This window comes from Amblyomma mixtum, chromosome 10 (assembly GCF_055824585.1).
Source record: "Amblyomma mixtum isolate Tamu chromosome 10, ASM5582458v1, whole genome shotgun sequence".
Classification (NCBI taxonomy): Eukaryota; Metazoa; Arthropoda; class Arachnida; order Ixodida; family Ixodidae; genus Amblyomma; species Amblyomma mixtum.
In genome coordinates this window covers 14,868,782-14,890,931 of record NC_143021.1, presented here as the reverse complement: position 1 = coordinate 14,890,931, position 22,150 = coordinate 14,868,782, and the positions used below count along the sequence as shown (strand labels likewise).

Here is a 22,150-nt window from a genome sequence, read left to right as displayed (position 1 = left end):
GTAGTATGTTATGTAACTTTTTGCCAAGTGCCTTCAATAAATTTTGCTGCAGGAAACTCGCTAGGACGCATGCCATTGGGTTGTCTTGACATCAAACTATGCAATAAAGGCAAAATTATTATCCTGCCTATCATAGAAGTTGAGTTGGAGGGTTTTGAATTTGCGACTTCACAAATGGAAAGAAACTGATGGTTTCAAAATTCTCTTATTCGCCTTCTATAAGAGGCACGATGACAATTTTGCCCTTATTGCATAGCTTGCTGTCAAGAGAAACCGATGGCATGCAATCTAACAAGTTTCGTGCAGTAGAATTTCTTTCAGACTCTTGGAAAAAGTTGCCTAACATATTGCATAAATGCACCACTTGTTATACATAAAATTAAATTGCACATAGTATTTGGAATCGTCACGCACAAATGCATGTTCCCCGAAGATTTCATAGTTGTGACTTCATTAATAAAAATTTATTTCTAAGACTCTCTTCCCCCCTTAACTGTACTCATTTAGATTCACGTCAGATGAGTCCCCGAATGGCATGGCATCATGTTTAAGTTTAATCACGATGAAACGGAATGTGGTGTGTCCCTTCATGTTTGCCTCACGGGGTGCACCAGCAGCTTTGCGCCCACGCCTTGCGACCTGTGCAGGACATCACGCAGCAGCACCTGTGTGACGAGGCGTGTGTGGCGCTGGTGGAGCAGTGTGCCCGCTTCCACATCCACTGTGCGGCCGCCCTGTGCGAGGAGGACATGTCGGCCTTTGACCCCAAGATCAACGACGAGAACCTGGTCAAGTGCCTGCAGACTCTGAAGCACTTCTACTACGACCTCTCCCTCAAGGGGCTGCACTGCCCCAACGAGCCCGAGTTCCGGGCCTACGATGTGCTGCTGCACCTGAACCAGGGCGACACCATCAGGTGAGTAATGACCGTTTCACCTCTTGAAAACTCTGCCCTGTTTCACTGTCTGCGCTTGTGGCTTCCTCGTGTTTCTGACAGTAGTTAGCTAACCATGTGTTTTAAAATACTTTCGCACTGTGGGATGTGTGCGACTCGGCGAGACGGTTCTCACGTAGCTTCTGCCCTCACCATTCGATCGCGATTCATGTGGCACTCTCGGTAATACAGGACGTACTACGTCCGCCGCTATGCAGGAGTCCGGAGCTGGTGAACACTCCCGTGGTTCAGTTACACTGCGCATAAGTACCTCCGAAAGCAGAAGATTAGACAGTTGTCGCTGTAGCGCAGTTGGTAGAGCGCCGGATGCGAAGTTCAGAGGTTGTGGGTTCGGATCCCACTCCCGGCTCGTGGTTGTTTTTTCTTCGACTTTCCAATTAATTACCTTTAAGCGGTATATAATTACACTGTGAATCTCAAATTGATAAACACCACAAATTAAAAAAAAGCTCCTGTGCTCCTTGGTCATAATGAGTCCCTCTTTTCCCTTCCCTTGTCTGCTTGACGCGGAATAGCAGTTTCAGCACAATAGCTTTATGGGTCCTGTTCACAGTGGTCTATGAATGTAAAGTAGGGAATGACCAGTTTCGCATGTGCGGGTATTATCCCATTAACGTCATCACGTCGTACCCTCAAGGCACAGCTTAAGTGACCCCTCCGGATTCGTTTTTGTCGATAATGTAAACGCAGTAAAACCTCCTTGATGCATTCCTGGTTCACGCACTCAAAATCACTTGCATTAAAAATGTCCCACAGAGCGGCACTGTTTTTCTCCCACTTCCACTATATACTATATATGGGCGTATAGACTCAAAAGAAAACATTCGACAGAAGTCTGTCTGGTAGGGAAATTTAATGTTAGGAGAAGGTAAGTGACGCCAACCAAGTAAAATACAGGAAAAACATGACATTTCGGGACCGGCTCGGCCCCTTCTTCACGGTGTGGCTACGGGCGAGCGCAGCTTGGCTTTTTAAGCCCCTGCGTGGAGGACCTCCGGGTCAATGGCCGCAGCCCATGGACGTAGGATGAGGGGAGTGTGCCCAGGGAACGATTAACATTCTCTCGTGTTTGCTGAATGTGCCACGACTTGAGTAGAAGCTTCCGTTTCCAATACAATTGAAAACGGAAGCTTCTACTCGAGTCGTGGCACATTCAGCAAACACGAGGGAATGTTAATCGTTCCCTGGGCACACTCCCCTCATCCTACGTCCATGGGCTGCGGCCATTGACCCGGAGGTCCTCCACGCAGGGGCTTAAAAAGCCAAGCTGCGCTCGCCCGTAGTCACACCGTTAAGAAGGGGCCGAGCGAGTCCCGAAACGTCGTGTTTTTTCTGTATTTTACTTGGTTGGCGTCACTTACCTTCTCCTAACATATATGGGCGTGTTCAGATAAGAACGGTAATCAAGGTCCCATGACCATTTTTTGTTTTCAATTAAATTTTTATATATGATGGGAAAATGTGTCCACACAAAGGAATGAACCTTAGTTTTGCAAGAAGCTTCGTAGTTTTCTCAGAAAAAAATCGCATGTCACAAGAGGTGGAGAATGTTGTTTTCGGCACTTCGCAAAGTTGCAAGTTTGAAGCCTCATTCCATGCACAAAAAAATTTTTCCCGCGCATCAGCATTTTTTCAGAACCTCTTTACAACTTGTACAATCCGAAAAATTAAAAATTGTTTTCTGCTCTTTCAACCTTCCGAGTAAAAAAATAGCAAACTTCGCTTCAGGAGCTATGCGGTGCAAAAAAGGCACTTTTCAGGGCAGCCTTATACCCCTGTCACACTAGCAAATTTAATGTCATTCGAATCGAATGACATTAGCACCTAATGTCATTAATCGACTGCTACACGGGAACATGTAATGTCATTAGGTTCGAATGACATTCGCCATCGAATGAGTTAGGGGAACTCATTCGCATTCGATCTCTAACCGAATGCGTACTCTGGACACCAGATACGCAGGAAGAACAAGCGATGCGAAAAAAATAATGTGCACACTGCCAAACTTAGAAAGTGCATTTATTTAGTTCTGCTAAAAAAAAGTTGATGTTTGTGTGAATCTGCTCACACTAGAGGCTTCGTGGATAGCTGTTACTCTCGGTCTCAGAAGCGTACCGCAGCGGCCGAGCGTGAAGCAGCGTCTTTCCCGTGACCGTCGGTCATTTTGGTATGCGTGATTCTTGTTTGTTGGCGTGCCATGTTCGTTAAGCTCGAAAGAACTTAAAGACGTAACTGAGCAGTTCACCTTTTGGAAGTCATTTCCAAGCTCCGCGCGCCGCCATGTCAGCCATTTTGTTTGTTTACGTTTATCGGATTTGTGGTTGACTTTGAACTTGGTTTGGCTTTTGATGGCTAAAGTGGTGCAGAATGGCCGCAAATAATATTTTAAGCTTATAATATGGCACACAAATGTTCTCACCCACTATTGAAATCCTGCACAGCAATTTCAAACATATTTTCTGCTCGCTGATGTCATTCAGTTGGACTATTTTTTTTTCACTGATCGTCGATGCCATCATTTTCGAATGACATTATTTTTTTTCGGTGTAGCACCGAAAGAGACTGAATGACAGTCGATGCATCGAATGCCATTAGGTTCGAATGACATTACAATTGCTAGTGTGACAGGGGTATTAGGCAAGATGCCTAAAAATCTTCCCACTGAATATTTTTCTCAGTATTTTTCAGCTGTTTTTACTCACCTCAGGCAAGTTCTGTTGCTCTAGACTTGACAGATAGTCTTCAGTGCGGTCTCAAAATTGGCCGAGGTTCAAAAATGCCAGAAAAGTGACAACTTTGACTGTGGTTTAAAAATAAACATCATCATCGAATTTTGTTAAAATTTGCCTGAATAATCCTTAATACATGATAATTTTAAGGCACTAGAAAAGTGTTGCATTATATTGTTTTAAAATACAAAAATAAACACAAAACTGAGTTCATGTTCTTGTTATATAGAATTGCTTATTACTGCCTCTTAGAAATAGTAGCTGTTAGAAATTTGATTTAGCACTCATTGAACGTGGTTACATTTTATTTACCCCAATATCCGAACCATTCTCAATGCTTATAGAGCTTCTATTCGCTTGTTAGCGGCGCTCTTAATGCGTCAAAATGGGAATAAATTCGCTATTTTCCCTGATGTCATAAGAATTGGCTGGTGGCGGTCAAACGTTGTTTGTAGTCTCTAATTTATTCGTCGTACGGTCTATTGGTATATATAATCGATTCATTAAAGATATTAGATCATTTCTCGGTTCTTAGAAAAATTTTTGTATATAAAAGTTAATATTAATGCGTTTCTGAAGTCGGCGTTTTCGAACCTGCGTCTATTTACCTCTGTGTTAAATGGTCCTACAAGGCACTGTCAGGAGACAAAACGTCGTCTCCTGAGGGGAACGATTTATCTGCAAGGTTTTTAATCATGGGGAGTTTTAATCGGGAGGCAATTTAAAATTGGTATGCCGCTTCATGTGCACATTGCAATTCAGAAAATCGTAACAAGAAATAAACGGCGGCAGTTGATTTCGGTTTTGCGCACAGTATATTGTCCAGCACAAAGCACTAACCAGATCACAGTCTCTTCCGTTCAGAAGCAGCGGTGGAGGCCACGTAGGATCCACTGCCTTCAGTTGACTGAGCGTACTTCCACAGGTGGAGCGTCTGAACTCCAGGCACTTTCTTTGCCAGTTTTTATTGTTCCTTCTTCACTTCGCAAAAGTCTGCAAGCTCCCTCTGTGGCAGCTCCAGAATGGTGATGTCCTTTAGTGTTTCTTGAATTGCGTCTACGAAGCCTCCGGCTCTGTGTATGCTGTCTGAATGCAAGGGGGACTAACTATACACCAATGCACTTACGTTCAAGCAGGCTGGTTCTGAGGAACACGACATAAAAATCAAAAAACTGCAACAGGCAGCTGTCACGGCGACTTTCCCGCAATGCATAGGTGCAAGGGGGCGCAGCATCTGAAAATGACGAGGAGATGGCGGATTTCGCCGTTGCTGTCGATGGACAAGGTGCTTTGCCAAGTTCCTTCCGTGTGCTTAAGACCTTGTGCCAAGGAATGCGAGTCGGCATTTTTTTGAAGTGAAGTTGTCAATAAATGTCTTTTTACTTCATTCAATAGTTGCATTCTTCAAAATTGAGCTGTTTGGATGATACGTTGTCCTGGATGATAAGTTTTTTCCACATTTTTTCTACAAATGTGTCAAAGTTTTACTGTGTGTGCCCTCACTTCATCAAGCTTCCAACCTTATACTGTGCTTCAGGCAACCATGGGGCAACAATGCACGGACATTGCAGAGTGAGAATTCATTTTTGAGCAAGTGGGGAAAATGACTACCCAAGGAGGGGCATGATGCAGCTAGGCTACTAGTGTCATTGTTTACGCTTAGTACTGTAACACTTTCCTGTGGAGTAGTCGTTTTTCGTGCTACTACTTGAAAGATGAATGCTATATCCAACTCGCCAACTTTGCATCCTGGTACAGACCGGCCATAAAACTAGAGTAATGCCACGTGCTCATGGGAGATCAGACAACGAGGACAAAGTGTGTGCCTACGGGCGAGTCAGCCATCTTGTGAGAGTGAAGTCGTCTCTGCCGTTCCAGTGTGGCTGTGGCAAGTCTTTGTTACACTTTCTGGTGGAAGGCTGCTGGGTAAATTCCAATCCCCCCCCCCAGAAGCCTGTCTATGCACGTGGCATTATATATAGGACTGAAAGAGGTCAGCTGAATGTCCTTCTACCATCATGGCAGTGGTCGGCGTGCTCGTCACGATGCTGAAGTGGGAATGAGGGCAGGAGCAGGGAAGTACTCGTCCCAAGAGCCATGACATAGGCTACCATCGTCACCAGATGGTTTTTTTTTTTTCTAGCAGACTTGTGAAGCAGGCAGGCTGTGCTGACATCAATGCTGAATTTTTGGGAAAGTTTGGGCTTGTTAGCTCGGCCTTTCATGGCAGCAGGGCACAATTGCTTGCACTAGGCACAGTTCCAAGAATCGGCTGCCATCATTGCCTGTGTGGAAACTTCGGCCCACTTCACCGTCTTCTCCTGTCCCAGCTAGAAATGGCAGGCATGCGCTTGTATATTACCAAACAGAGGGGGACCACACAAAGGCACTGCCTGACTCTTTCTGAGCTCATATGCTTTCAGATGTGTGCACCGAAATACAGGCTTATTGCTGTCAAATATCGCGCTGTCCCCATGGAATCGTGGCCTGGCCATATTTGAATAATTTTACCCCCATCTGACACCAAACTTTAGCTCCTGAGTTGCATTTGTTGAACAAGGCTTGTACCCTGGCTGGCTTACCCGGCTGGACGTACCCAATCCCCCATGTGACAGGCAGGTGCAGAAGCTGCCCGAGTGGGTGCGCTGGTCGTCCCCCGTCAAGCGGGCGGTGGCGGCCTTCGGGGCCTTCAACAGCAACAACTACGTGCGCTTCTTCCGGCTGGCCGGGGGGGCCCCCTACCTGGCGGCCTGCCTCCTGCACCGCTACTTCGGCCAGGTGCGGGTGCGGGCCCTGCAGACCTTCCTCAAGGCCTTCTGCCAGTCACACCAGCGGGAGGAGGTGAGGGCAGGACAGAAGCATGATCCGATTCAAGTACAAGCCCCCGTATATTGCCGCATTTAGGTCTAGGCAGTTTATTTTTTTTTAACTACCATATCCACTGCATATCCAAAAATGACTGCATATCTGCAAAATGACTGCATATCCAAAAATGACGCATACCTCAAAGATCTTGCTTCATTAACATTGCAAGCCAGTGTGTACAACACACGTAGCGCTGAGCGCTGGGCAGTTCCTCGCACCCGAACAAATTACGGGCGTGAAATGTTAAAATACTGTTTGCCAACTACTCTTAACTTGGAATATCTCCTCATTGTGAAAGAAGATTGCATGTCATTCGTTTTTTTCTTTTTGTTTCTTCTGTGTTCTTCCGAATTTTTTCCTATTGTTTTGTGCTCATTCCTAACATAGTCATCGTCACAGCTGTTCCTGCCAAGTGTTTGTTAGTAGGGTGTAGGTCTCGTCAAGCCTCCTGAGGGCTTTTTGCCTGCACCTGCAGCATTGCAATGTACATTGTGATGTTGAAGTAAATTTGATTTGATTTGATTTGATTTGATCTGATCTGATCTGGAATGGTGGACATCAGCCTATATGTGGAGCCAACCTATTTCCGGGGCCTAAGGTACGGGCCTAAAGTAGTGGAAACAGGCACCAGCACAAGGTGCCAGTGTGCATTCCTGGCCAAATGCGTGGAGCTCCAGATCACTATTATTATTAATTTGCTTAGTTTCATTCACGGGGCTCTCTTTTGGTGCGTATTAGAAAGGAAAACATAGTCATACTTCTGTAAACAGAGACATTGCCCTTTGTAACTGACCCTGAGGTCACTGAAATGATGCACGCTATTCATTTATCTTATTCTACCCCTGGGGCATTTGCTTTCTGCTGGCATGCCACAGTGACAGTCCTGTTATGTGCAGTGCTGCGAACAACTAACTGCTTCGTCAGCGCCATGTGTGCCCTCTTCTGCCCTGCTCATCTTATCACACAGCGTCATAGCCAAGCACAGCTCTCCTTTCCTTTCCTTCTCGTTTTCTTTGACTGGCTATAAAAACCGAAGCCACGAAATAAACCTCGTTCCTTTTGCTCCAGCCACCCGTCTCGTTTCGTTCTAGTGGGCTGCGCCGCCGACCCATTTGTAACATGCAGAATTCCTTCCTTTCCATCTGTCCACACTTCCGTCCCACGGAGAGGACACTCCCTGGGCTGGCCACTGCCAGTGGTGTGCTACCCCCCTGAGTGGTGGCGGTTAGGTGACTCTGTGTGTTGTTGTCTCAGTTTTCACTGGAGGTCCTGGGCCGGCACCTGGGCTTTGACTCGGTGTCCGAGGTGCGGCTGTTTGCCAACGCCCTGGGCCTGCGCACCAGCGACCATGCCCTGCTGCTGGACCGCTCCTCCCAGGTCCAGGAGACCGGCACCCTGCCCATCGGGCGCTCCCGGTCACTCGTCGACGCCAAGCGCACCACCCCCATTGGCCAGGTGGGTGGGGGTCGCTGTTCGCTCACTTTTTTCCCTCTGTCAGGGATCGCCGTGGATGGGTCCAGCGCTTCCAGTGCCAGTTTGAACGTGGCCGTAGGCTGCCACAGGTTGAAGCACCTTGATGAAGAAGTGCGGGCAAGAAAGTGTGCACTCTCGGAACACTCGCAATAATTTGAACAATGCGTCATTTTTTGTTTAAAGCGGACCACCCCGTGTACACAGTTTTTTTTTAATGCGGTAAAGAAAGTGTCTAGAAAAACGTATGATCCAAAGCCACGCGGATCAAAAAAAAAAAAATACGGAGGGCACTTAACATTGTTTACGTGCTTGGAATGTGAAAGCATTGTCTCGTGGTGAGCACTGTGGCAGGGTTCATTAACCACTCCTCTCTTTCTAATGACACACCTACTCATTAGCATACAGTCATCAGGAAACGCATACACTAGAGGCCTCCTCGATTTGGCTGCACATTTTGCAGCAGTTCAGGAGGAGCAGCACTCTCACACTCAATTTGACAGTGCAGCTAGCGCAATCTCCGCTTGGGCACTCAGTTTGACTTTGTGCTGCACGAGTTCTCCTGCACCTTTGCAGTAACCTCCCAGCGAGTTCTCTGCTTGTGCAAGTAGTGCAAGGTGCTTGGTGCACTCCATAGCAGACGGCTCCGCGGCCATGCTTGTTTTAGTGAGCGGCGTTGAGACCATGGTTGAGACGGTTGCATACCCGTGCTAGACTCGGCATCTATGCCATGCCCTCACCAAACAGCTGAAATGGCAGTGGACGTACGTGTGTGTGTATGCGTTCATGTGTCTCCGTGTCTGTGTACGTGCGTAAGCAACTGGCGAGCATATCGCGCACTGCGTATGGGTTCTCGTCTTTCTGTCCAGCCTTGCACGTTGCTTTACACCATTTCTCTTTTGCGAGCAAATATTATTATTGCACACGGCACGATCGAGCGTTTTCCATAAGAGCTGCACAATCCCGCGCACATGTCAAACCACGAGACAAACGCAAACACATGGCCGCAGCAGGTGAACGTTTCTGCACATTTGCACTCGATTTGGCCGCTACACCGAAAGCACTAGTGTCAGGCTACACTCGCACCGCAAGAACTGGTGCTGCACTGGCTCGGCACTTTTGTGAACTAGTGCAGAAAGTGCAGCCCAATCGGAGAGACCCCGTGTTCACCTGTGTTCACCAAGAAGTAACACATTTTTGTGGCCTGTGGGTTGCGTGCTCGCCTTGCGGTCAAGGGTGCTTAGTTGAAATTCCCCACACCTTCGGAAGCAGTTTAAATTTTTTTCTTCTTTGCTGTGGACGTCACTATGTTACGGTCTACTGCTGATGTCATGTGAAGGCATGATGATGTCACTGAGGAATTTCGTGCCATGAGTGGCGACAGACGGCAGCATTTGTGCTAATGGGACATATAATGTTTTCAAATTAATATTTTAAAAATTACTAGCACAAGTTACATGAGTTAGCTAACAGCCCCAGACTACTCGCGTGAGGTGCAGAGCACTGCAGAGCAGCGGGGACAGGTATGCATTGTGGCAGGCTAGTACACACTTGCTCAATAGTTCACAGCATTCATCACGGCATGGGGCACAGCCTCACATGCTGGCAACACAAATTGCAAGCCATTTTTTAGTGGGAGCAGTATGCGTGACATTAGGCGACAGTGCCGGCGTGTGTCTCTGCGTGGCTGCGACGTGAAGCCTCCGGCTCTTCAGAGAGACGAGTGTGAGACGTTAACGCATGAAAAATAATTGGCAAGCCATAAAAGCCAGCCAGAATGTATTGAAATGAATTGGTGAATTTTTCAGCCAATGTGGCAATATTGAAAATCATCTGTGTTGTAAATCAATATATTATGGGAGCAGGGTGTGTTGCTGGGCAAGTTGGTTTGACATCCCGAACATGCAGCGCTGGCTGACGAGGGACGAGCGCCCTGTGTGTCTCGTCTCTCCTTCGTCCCTTGTCTGTCAGCGCTGCATGTTCACAATAATTATGTGTGAATACGATATTGTATCATACTGTTGCTTTGTACCGATTATTCAGTGTCTTGTTAAGAGTGCAGGGTGGATGTCCAAGTTTGTAAACATATATGCGCCGTGCATTGATTGGCTCCCTGGGCTGCATACACGCACACAAGGGGTGAAGTGATCCCTTGAATGTGGGTGTGTGTCAATCCGTGAATATCATGTTATCACGGATCAGACTTCAAGACATCCGAATTTTGTCGCTGAAGCCTTTTGAGATGAGCAGTGGCAAACGTATTAGTACCTGTTGAGTCTATTGTGCGACATGAATAGTAATTGATGTAACCACGATATAAACTTGTGTAAGGGCCGCTCGCGTGTGCGGTCTCCACCATGTTTACCTGAAGGAAATATTTTTAAAAAAGAGATGCGAGTAAGGACCGCACCCAAACTTTCCACAACCCACGCGGGAAAAGCCTTTGAAATGTACGCACCGTGGCCTGTACTATCGGCTCTGGGTGTGAACAACAGTGTGTTTGATTGTGGAGGCCAGGCATGCACACAGGAGATGCCAGGTGCTGCCCACAGATGACGCTCGAGGCTGCAAGTCATCATCATCATCGTAAACTTTTGCCTCCGCCGCGAGCTCCTGCTATCTATATCAGCATCAGCATGTCCAGCTCTGTCTTTATTTTGGCTGTCAAAGGCACGGGAGTCGTGGTAGCATCAGTAGTGTGTTAATGATGTCAGTTCACCATAGTTGTGGCTTTCGTGTGCTGCCGCCGAGCGCCGCACTTTTAATACGATGGGCAAACACCTTAATCATCTCAATAGCTACATGGCTGGGAGTTTGCTCTTGAACACGATAAGCGTGTGGCGCGCAGGAAATTCGACTTGCCTGAGAAATGCGTCTGACGATGGTGCAACCAAAATAATGCATTGAGGACACAAGCTGCAAAAAGTGCACTTTCCAAGGCAGGCCGTGCAAATTTGTGAAACAGAAGAGCTGCTCTGCTGTGTGATGGAAGTGCAGCACAATGACTACACGTTGACAGCGGACATGCTGCGTAGCTCCTTGTGGAATGAGCGTGCACCTGAGCACAGCACCAGAGTGCAGAGTCGGAAGAATCCGCGAGTGACGGCTGAACTTGGAATAAATGCTGCTCATTTCCTGATTGGTGTGTTTTTAGTTTAAAGAAAATTTTTTCCGAGCCCGAGCACGGGTCGCACCCCGAAAATTGGCCCTTGAATCTGGAAAAAAAAAGTGTGGCCCTTACACGCACTTATACGGTGTATGCGTTTGATTTGACAAGTTTTTACTGCACATGCTCTTACTACCCCTCCCATCTACCCCAGCTGTAGCCAGAACTTTGCCTCGGTGGACGTTGTCTCCCCTTTAATGCCAACGGAGGGCTGCCTGGCCATTGTTGCAGGTGGTGAATGGTGCTCCCCTGCCCCAGGATCCCCAGGAGACATACCAGCCCCATGACAGCTTCACCCTGGACGGCATGCTGCGCCCTGCCGCCTTCGATGCCAGCGACCAGGTCTCCAAATGTGAGGGCGCCACTGTCTCAACTGCTTCTCTCTTCAGCTCTTTCACTACTGCGCCATAAGCCGTCAGTCATACACAGCAAAACCTTGCTGTGACAAACACAGATATTACGAATCATTGGCTATGTTGGACTACCATACCTAACTACCGAGGGTTCTCACACAGCTTCCACCCTCGCCGTTCGATGGCGTTCTACGTCACACCAGCGGTAACTCAGGACGTTCCACGTCCGCCGCTTACGAACGTGGGTGGCGCTGATGAACACTCTCAAGGTTAGGTTATTTGTAAACATAAATACCCCCGAAAGCAGAAGGATTGACAGCCGTCGCCATAGCTCAGAGGTAGAGCACCGGACGCGTAATTCGGAGGTCGTGGGTTCGGATCCCACCGGCGGCATGTGGTTGTTTTTTCTTCTGCTTTTCTAATCAATTAGCTTTAAGCGACAACATATTCAGTAATATTCTTACTTGATCAACACCACAAAAAAAAATTAAAAAATCCCCTGCGCTCCTTGGTTTCTGTGGCTGTTGGCTTCTGTCATATTTATAACGAGCCCCTCATTCCCCTTCCCTTGTTTGCTTAACCGTATTTATTCGCATAATAGGCGCACTTCTATTTTTCAGAAAATCCGGCTAAAAGTTCAGGGTGTGCCCATTATGCGGGGTAAAATTTCCGAAAATTTTTGGACTCACAAAGTTGAACATACCATACAAATGCACATGTGTAAGGACTGCTTCCGTGTAGGGGCCGCACCTCAAACTTTTGACGATCCATATGGGAATAGCCTTTAAAATGCATGCGCCATGCCCTCCACGATTGGCTCCGGCTGCGAGTGACAGCGCACTTGATCACGGAGGCCACGCACAGGAGCTTCCAGGTGCCGCTCACAGATGTAGCCAGAGGCTGTGGGCCATCATCATCATCAACAACTTTTTGCTCCGCCGCGAGCTCCCGCTATCCATGTCAGCATCAGTATCACCGCCTCCAGCTTTTAGTGGCCGCCAAAGGCGGTAGCATATATCGCCCATCCACATGGCCGAAAGTTTGCTCTCGAATATGACAAGTGTGCGGCAGGCCAGAAATTCAACATCATCGACGTCAGTCATGTAAATACAGTATTGATCACAGTGCCAAGTTCAGGGGTGCGCCTGTTATGCACAAGAATAAAAGAATATGATTTTTCGTGACTAACAGAAGAGGGCAAATACGGGCTGGTTGGTACATGTTTGAAGAATTGGATAAAACAGCGCAACGAAAGACGAGACACAAGAGAAGGACAAAACACCAGCGCTGACTAACAACCAAATGGTTGATTGCTACAGGTGAGGCAGCATATAAAAGAAATGGCACGAGTAAAAACACAAAATAAGTATGAGAGAAAGATACCGCACAACCACACAACTTGACTAAAAAAAGGCACGTCACTGATTAAGATAGGCAAGTTCCTTTGGTAGTAGATTTATCGATGGGCTGCTGATACAGGTGTTACCGAGCTTTTTGATATGGCAAGCCTCCGAAATTAGCCTTGTGGTCTCATCTTTATAACGAGCGACGATAGTGGCAATGATAGTGTGTGGTTGTGCGGTATCTTTCTCTCATACTTATTTTGTGTTTTTACTCGTGCCATTTCTTTTATATGCTGCCTCACCTGTAGCAATAAACCATTTGGTTGTTAGTCAGCTCTGGTGTTTTGTCGTTCTCTTGTGTCTCGTCTTTGATTGCGCTGTTTTTCCAATTCGTATTTCATGACTAAATTGGGGGTGCGTGAGTGGCACAGTCATGTGGAATGATTGGATTTCAGTTCCAATAGCGAGACTTTGCCTCAGAGGCCCAGGACAGCAGTCCATGCATGGAGATGTTTCGTTTTACCGTTCACTTTATATTTCATGCAGCGCACTTGATTTGTAAATGATGAGAGTGGTTTCAGAGGCTTCGCTGCATACTGCCAAAATATTTTACCAAATGCGCCAGCAGAAATTTTCACTATGATGGTGTCAAGGCAGGCCACGCCACCCATAGAGCCCGTTCACTTCCAACTAAAGAAAAAAGAAACAAATGGAGAAAAAAGAGTAACTGCAAGCTGTGCTATAAGAAACAGCAGAACTCAGAACGAGTGTAACGTGCAGCACATTTTTTATGTGTCTCCACTTCGTGTCCATACATGACTGCTTTCACTAGTAGCAAAGCAGTCGTATTCCCCAACCTGAAAGGACATGGAAAGTGTTGCGTATTATGCGTACAGCTGAAAATGACAAGAATTGCAGCTAAGAACAATTGCAACCTTTTGCAAAATTTGTTTTTTTTGTAATCAACTTCTGGCCCATTGCAGCAGCTTATTTTTGTTTTGCTTGTGTTTTTTTGTGTGTTACTACCACATCTAGCTAATAATGTTTCGAAAAGTTTTGCGTACAGAACTCTGGCATTTTTTTCATTCTGAAGTGTAACCAATAAGCTACAGTTTGACGCCTTACATTGTACAGTGTATGTGGCACTTCTTAAAGAATAATTTTTAATTTAAAACGCGAATGCGGTAGCAGTTAGCTTGTTGTGTAGCTGAAACCGCCGTTTAAGCCGCCTTGGTGGTTCAGTGGTTACGGCGCTCAGCTGCTGACCCGAAAGACGCGGATTCGATCCCGGCCGCGGCGGCTGGAATTTCTTTGGAGGAGAAATTCCAGAGGCCCGTGTACTGTGCGATGTCAATGCACGTTAAAGAACCCCAGGTGGTCGAAATTTCCGGAGCCCTCCACTGCGGCATCTCTCATAGCCTTAGTCGCTTTGGGACGTCAAACCCCATAAACCAAACCAAACCGAAACTGCCGTTTCTCTCCGTAGCGCAATTCCGTGATTGGTCGAGAGGGTTGTGATGTCATCAGCACCGCCAACTTTGAAAGTGTGAGGATTAGAATGTTCCAGTGCCTGTGTAGGATTATCTTAAAGGAGTATACTAACCAAACCCACTAATCCACCATAATCCACCCACTAATCCCAACTAATTCACCTTAATTCATTTTCTGGGGTGGGCGTACTTCCAGAATTCTGGGGGTCCTTTGCAGTTTTTTGGGGGGGAAGGCGAGCTTCCTTATTCTATGACATGTTCCATAACATGTTCCATATTCTGTAGCATAAATCGCAAGACAGTGCCTTGCACTTGAAGGGACCAGCATGGGGCGGCGTGCTTTCTATCTGAGCAGGTTGGGCCGACGTCAAGCCCACTGTGGCGACCACTCCCACCACGGAGGCCACCACTGAGGCACAGCCATCAGGGGATGAGGACAGGCAGGCCCAGTGGGAGCATCCGGTGGAGGAATGTGCAGTGCCCACTCCGCTGCCCTGTGTGCCTGCCACTGTGGTCTACCCCAAGGAGGTGAGGAGGGATCCCCACGCTGTGTGTGACTGGGGCAGGCTGCAATAATGCTGTCATACAGTCGGGCCCACAAGTAGTGAATGTTACGGTTGTGCAGGTTTCATTCGTCGAATCCGAAGTTCTAAAGAGCTACTGCTGGGGCTAGTTGCAAGTACATTCTTGAAGGTATTGGTGAGTGCCATCAAAATACGGAAAAGGGACAAACATACAGGATGAAGCGCTTCGTCCTGTGTGTTCACCAATACCTTCAAGAATCCAAAGTTCATAGTGAGTGGAATTTCCAGATTACGTTAAAGAAATTCATACTTATCCGCTATATCCTGCCTAGGAACACCAGCGGCAGCTTGGAGGCTCTGCTGCAGACACAGATTTACGTAGCCACACTGCCAGAGCACATCGTGCATTCAAAACCACTGGTTTAAGATGACTGAAGTGTGTCACTAATTTTAGAGGCTGCAGAGATCCTTCACGGTTGGCTCACACGTGTGGACTCTCATAGCCACGCAAGGTTGCCACAGCACGTGATTGTAACCGCTGGCCACGAGTGCTACTTGCAGCGTGTTCGTAGCTTCTGAGCCAGGTTTTGGACGTATGGGCTAACAGATATACTGTGCAACCAGCATCAAACCAGGTGGACTATAGTAATTTAGTAACACACACACTACCATACTCGAATCCTTCCCAGGGGAAATTATGTACTGTGCACAATCGACTGTTATCTCCCTGCAGTTTCAGTGCTGTCTCTCTCGCCGATTCTTAGAGGTGCACTGAAGAGGAATCTGAACTCGTCTTTTTGCCACGGGAACTCAATCTACACGTTGTGGGGTTTAAAATGGGGGATAAACACGTATGCCCCGTTTAAGCACGGCTCACACAGTTCAAAGCCGCGCGGACCCCACCCCGTGGTCGCGTACGCTACCGAGCGCACGCCGACCACGGCGGGCCGTGCTCTGCGGGAACAAAGGAACGACACACTGGCTGACACAAACAAGGCATTTATTGCTATAACAACAATAACGCCAGCTAGCAACAAAATACACTGAGGAATCTAGGATGTCCGACTCACCAGTACGGCTACGAGCGAATGTTCGCCCACGGTAGGGCAGAGGGAATATCTCCGAGGCCAGACGGGACGAGCTGAGGGGAACAAGTTTCCACACGAGGACGCCCGCGGCACAGAGCGGAGCTTTGCGCGTGAACGTCCAACACGCTTCCCTGTCCCAGGGAGAAGAGAGCTAGCCTTCCCCCGCGCGCGAGCGGCAAAACACGCCATCCGTGGCGCTGCTGTCGCTGCGACGCGAGCGCCCTCCCCTGTTAGCTAGAGTAACCAAACTAGAGGGAGTGCTTTGAGGAGGAGCTAACTACAGTAGGGGGTGCAATGCGGGAAAGTGAACGCAGGGGACGAAGGCGTCCCCACAACGTTCCAAGCATTCTTAGAAACTTCGAATTATTGCCCTGTGTGGCCGATTTCCCTAATGAAATTGAATTAACGTCCGGCTCCCGCCTTTTTTTTTAATTCTCCCCCGTACAGTGGGCAGAGTCAGCCAACGCGTGGAGTGCCTTTCACCCAGTCCCGTGACAGCTTGCTGCTCTGCCATTGGTGGAGTAATACGTAGTATTCCGTAGAAGCAAATAGTCCGCGCGCATTTTTATTTCTGCAGGCTTATTTTGCGGCTATATTATCTTCAAACGAAACTATTTATTCATGGAAACCTAAAAAACAAAAAACAAAAATCGAAAGCAAAGCCTCCACGGAGCTGGCTGAAAGGCACTCCATGTGTTGGTTGACTCCGCCCACCGTATGAGTGAGAACTCCAAAAATAAAGGCGGGAGCCGGACGTTAATTTGATTTAATTAGGGAAATCGGCCACACAGGGCAATAAGTCACCGTTTCTAAGAATGCTCAGAACGTGCAGATTGGGTTCCCGTGGCAAAAATACGAGTTCAGATTCCTCTTCAGTGCACCTTTAATATGCTTGATACTTGAAGAGCGGCGTAGCAATTGAAACCAGTGCACAATAAAACATTCCCTACACTGAAATGCTATGGAGGAAGAACAACCTTCAGGCCCTCAAGTGATTTGGCAAGCAAGTTCGGGAGTGAGAACACCTAACCCTTCTCACACCACAAACATTCACATTACGCACTCATAACCATCCTACGAGCTTTTTAACATTGTGTAAAAAAGGCACGCCTGATCTCTAGGGCCGATTTTTGGCATGTTCACTGTATCTCGCCATGGCTGGCGTCATCGGCTATCGCAAGATCATCGTAGCGCACCACGGCATAGCAAACATCTTTTGAAGCAAACAATGCTGAACACCCGCGCTACGAACGAGATTGACCGTGTGCTTTTGTTGATGACGGATGGACGGATTCTGACTCTCTCAAAAGAAAAACCTGTCAGAATTGTTTTGCGCCGCATATTGAACCAACTGTCCCTCCAAATTCATGGAAAGATAGTGAGTTCATTGCCCGAGTAGGTAGGGTTGCCTGGGCACTTGTATTGCGCACTTTCCAGCTGTAGTTGGACCATGTTTATCGCACTTTGAGTTCTCTTGCAACCTGCTTGTTCGTGCTGAAGCATTCTCAGGGGGGCTTTTCTTTCTTGCTTTCTCCCTTCAGTCACTGTGAGAAGTGCTATGTCAGCTCTCTTGTGGAGACTAAGCCAGAGCAGTGGCACTCTGTCGACTCCAAGCATGTGGTAGAGCGCTTCAGAGGCTTCGGCCAGGGCCAGAACTTAGCCATCAGCAGGAGTGGAATGGAAGGATGGATGTTTTCTCCCTGCAGACGATCCGGGAGGTGGTGGATGCCATGGTGGAAGAGGTGGTCCAGGTCCACGTGGGGGCCGTGGGGCGCACCGTGGTGCTGGCCCAGGTGGCCGAATTCACGGCCGACGCCCTGGTGGAAGACGAAGTGCACCACCTCTCCGAGTGAGTGCGCTAACATCCGGGGGAAGTCAAGCATCGTCCAGTTATGGCTATTTCTCGAGATCTTTGGAGGAAATGCTTGGCTGGGTGCCTGAGCCATGGGTCATGCATGCAGCCCTTTACTGCGACAGCATTTGGGTTCTCATCTTGCAAAGACCACCAGGTTTCGCCGTAAAGAAATTCCCTGATTGGTTGGGAGGGTCGAGACGTCATCGGCTTCTCCAAGTTTGATAATCTGAGGACTAGAATGTTCCAGTGCCTTCCACTGGATTGTCGCGAGCAGGTCGAGCACCTTTGATGTGCGACAAGTTGGTTGTACAGAACAGGGAACAGACCAGGGGGTTTTCTCTTCGAAAGACAAACTACTGCGTGAGGGTCCGACAGGGGACAGAAACTGGCAATGCAGCGGGACGCTGCTGCAGTCGATTAGCGGGGACTGACCGGAGGCCGTGGAAGTAACGAGGGCTCTGGTATGAACAAATGCCGCAACGCTAAGTCCTTGGGTCCGAGCATGTGGAGTCTACACTGTCTCGACCGGGAACCATTGGATCAGTGAGGGTGGGTACCAGTGCCACAACGCTAACTCCGACGGCCCACAGCGAACTAGGGAAAGAGGGCCTACGCTTCCTTCTAGCTCGGGGTCCACTGCCTCGCATCGCTCCCTACTGCCTTTTTTATACCCTCCAGATTGCACCACGGGAGTGAAAGAAGTCGTTAAATTCAAGGTTGGGTTGTTGGTGATCGTGGCTCCCCCTGTCGGACCTCATCGCAGGCTGTTAGTGCATTTTATTTCTTCTTCAAGAGTACAGGTGGCGCTGCTGCGCTACAGGATTATCACGTAGGATTATACTAACCTGACCCACTAATCTACCTTAATCTGCCTGCTAATCCACCTTAATTAATTTTCTCAGGTAAGCCTATTTCGACAACTTGGGGGTCCCTTGGAATTTTTGGGGGTGGGCCACCTTCTAAATGCTATTGCATTTTTCTTCATTAAAAATGTGGTTAAGGAGGCCCCAAGTCTTTGTTCCATTGGTGTCTCCTCGTAGGAAACGCGACTGTGCCACGCTTTTCCGCACTAGGGAAAATGGGGAGGCGCGAAAGAGGTAATCCGGACAATTTCCGTCCATCCCCGCAGGGCGGCATGCCGGGAGGAGTACCTGCACGCGGAGGAGCAGCGTCTGCAGGAGAAGCTGCTGGCCAAGCGGCAGGCCCGTGAGGATGAGCGCAAGGCGCAAGAACTGCTGGCCGCGGAAGTGCTCCAGGAGGGCCTCGACGAGGAGGCCGCTGAGCTCTGCAGGTGAGGAGGCCCAGTTGGGGTTTAAGAGCCGTATCCTGCATCCACTGCAGGGCAGCAACCAACCTCTCCTGTATGCCCCAAATGAAATCAACCCTGTCTTGGCTCAGTTGCGGTCACCCTAACCCCGCAGTCTTGCTAAACTCATCCGTCCCCTGCTATGCTTGCCTTCTCTTGGAATCCACTCCGCTACCCTTTGAGGGTTGAATTGTTTTGAAGAAAACTTTCCCAGGTGGTCAAATTACTTTATTGCGGATCTTGAATCTACAAAATGTATATAATCGAGAATGAATAGTAGAAAAAAATTAGGAACAGTACTTTGGTGACAGCATCACTCACAACTGGAAAATGTTCAATAGAATAGAATAGCAACGGTGATAAGCAAGCTAAGAGCAGCGCCAATAAAGATAGAAATCAACTTCGGCCCCTGCAAGATAGTGCTGACAAAAAGAAAACTAAAATTTCGCGTGACTCCGTTGCGATCATGCGGCGAAACCAAAACTACAAAAGGGGTGTTGCCGCAGTCTGTGCTGCCGCGCTAAAGCTAGACATAAGTTCTGCTTATCTCCGTAAGAAGGCAGCAAAAAATTCAAACACTTCTTGTAAGTCCTAACAGGTGGCAGCACCCCCCAGTGAGCACGCATTGTTCTTTTGGCGCAAAATTTCAAACGGAAGATCGAAACCGTACCCGTACGGCAAAGACCTTGCAGGACAGAAAACCGCCGCCGTACATATACGGCAAAAACCTTCAAAGGGTTAACCTCACTTACTATCACCTACTTTGCCTTCACTTTTCCAGCCCTGCCCAAGCCGATTTCTTCCTCTTGATTTCGACTAGGGTGTCGTTAACTGGCGTTTGTTCCCTCACCCGCCGTGCTCTCTTCCTGTCACTTAATGGCATAGTACCTGTCGTTGGGTATTGGTGATGCAACTATGATGCATCAACCTACTGGTGTAGTTGAAGATGAATGAGTTGTGGCCTGTGTGCCTCTCATCATTCACGCTGTGGTTACACTTCTAGATCAGACGGTAGTGTTGATTGATGTTGGCATCTCTCTCGAAATTGTTGTACACAGAGCTCTGTGGTCTCAGACTGCAGTATTCGAAATGCTTTCGGCATGGAAATTGATTTGCGCATGTTAGTGTGCACGCTACTTTGTCACCCTGCTTTTTATATATATATATATATTGTTTATTTTTTCCCCTGGTGGAGGAAAAAATCAGTGACGCTGTCTATTCTCAGCTAAGATTTATGGTGGCTCTTTGACCATTTTGTGAGAGCTTCGATCATCAGTTACCACTTTGACCTTTTCAGAGGGCTCTTCTGACATGTCCATGACATGCATACCTGTCTGTGCTAGGCACATCACCAATTTTGTTGGAACGCCGTTTTGTGGTCCTCTGTCGTGCATGTCTGGAGAAAAAATGCAGCAAAATACCTGTAGCACACTTTGTGGCAAATTGTTGAGCGAGCAGGGTGTCATCCTTAGCTGTTCTTACTGTTCTTGACCCTGGCTTTTTTTGCCTTACTTGACTAGCCTGTCTTTGGGCTGTGAAGACAGAATAATATCAGATGGACTCGTGGAGCACAGGATGCAACTGCTGTTGAAATGCATTTCCACTGGTAGCCAGTTGTTGTTGTTGTTGTTGTCCTGTACTAGTATTCTGTCATATTTGGCTTCCTTCTTCTTCTTCCAGTACCATGGGGGTACTGGTCATTGTGTTCTTCTTTTTTCTTCGTCTACTACTGTGTCCTCTTCTTCATCATGTTCTTCCAAACAGCGTTCCATCTTTGTGGCCACGCATAGGGTTTGTGGCCACATGTGCGCACTTGAAGGCATGAGTGGCGCTTATTCTTAATCAGGGTGGGATTGGAATAGCCTGGATTGTTACTGCGGTGAGGAGGTTTGCAGTGTTAACTCCAAGGGGTTGTGCATATGATATCATCTCTTGTCTTTCTTTTCCTTCTTGGAAACACACATAGGGGTGTTTCTCCTTATCAGTTGCTCTCCTTAATGCGGCCTTGTTCCGGGGGCGTTGTGTGTAAGATCAAGTTGATGCGTGAAATAAAAATTGGCGCAAGGTTGAGAGCCAGTGCCTTGCCTGTGCATTCCTTTACTTGTGACCATCATCATCATCAGCCTGACTGCGCCCACTGCAGGGCAGAGGCCTCTCCCATGTCTCTCCACTTAACCCTGTCCTGTGCCAGCTGTGGCCTCGTGACACCTTATCCCTTGAATTTCTTGATCTCATCCGCCCACCTAACTCTCTGCCGCCCCCTGCTACGTTTGCCTTCTCTTGGAATCCACTCTGTTTCTTTGTCCCGCTTTTACTTCCTTAATGCTGCCAGGCGTTTTTTGTTTTTGTTTGTTTGTTTGTTTTTTCACTGGATCAGAAAGGGGGTTGAGGGCGGGGGGTGTTTGGGGGGCAGCCAGCCCCCTTGTGGAGCTCTTTGTCTTCCTCCTCCTCCCAGGCAGTGCCACGGGGAGGCGCTGGAGGAGTGGCGCTCGGAGCAGAGCGGCCTCCTGCTGTCCGCCCAGCTGGAAGAGGTGCTGAGGGAGGCCACGGCGGACATTGTCAGGGACACCCTGGCCGAGGAGTGGGCCCTGCACGAGGCCCAGTGCAGGCAGGCCGAGGCATTCGACCGCCGACGCCTGCTCGGCTCCTACTTTGCCCGGTGAGCTACTGCCCGTGCTGCTGCTAGCCCCGTTCCCATGCTGGTGACCAAATGCCTTGCATATGGGAGGTGCAGCAGTTTGGTACCAGTTCTCCAGTGGGTATGAGCTTGCTTCCCGGCCTGGTGCTCTCAGTGTCTCAGGGGTGGGGAAGTGTTGGGAAACACTGTGTCTGTGGCCCCACCTCAAGCAGAACAACATGTTTTGCCCCGATGCTCTCTGACCAAGCTTTCCCTGAGCCAGTGGCGTCTAGTTATCACCATCATCATCATCAGCTGTGTTCCCGGCTGTGGGGATGACATGAGTCTGACTGCAGCTTTCAGGGGGCTGCTGAAGCAGCACCTGTGTG

The 22,150-nt window shown here is 48.3% G+C and overlaps 1 protein-coding gene across 2 annotated transcripts in view; it reads left to right on the top strand.

Annotated features, from left to right (window-relative positions):
- Nucleotides 1-22,150, top strand: part of xmas (RRM_XMAS2 and SAC3_GANP domain-containing protein xmas) — a 90,551-nt gene that overhangs the window by 26,260 nt on the left and 42,141 nt on the right. For both annotated transcript variants that reach the window (XM_089563202.1, XM_089563201.1), the window contains exons 9-16: nucleotides 648-916; nucleotides 6,300-6,525; nucleotides 7,804-8,004; nucleotides 11,417-11,537; nucleotides 14,727-14,899; nucleotides 17,690-17,832; nucleotides 18,968-19,129; nucleotides 21,600-21,803. In XM_089563202.1, the coding sequence (XP_089419328.1) occupies nucleotides 648-916; nucleotides 6,300-6,525; nucleotides 7,804-8,004; nucleotides 11,417-11,537; nucleotides 14,727-14,899; nucleotides 17,690-17,832; nucleotides 18,968-19,129; nucleotides 21,600-21,803 (1,499 nt within the window). The remainder of the gene's footprint in view (nucleotides 1-647; nucleotides 917-6,299; nucleotides 6,526-7,803; nucleotides 8,005-11,416; nucleotides 11,538-14,726; nucleotides 14,900-17,689; nucleotides 17,833-18,967; nucleotides 19,130-21,599; nucleotides 21,804-22,150) is intronic.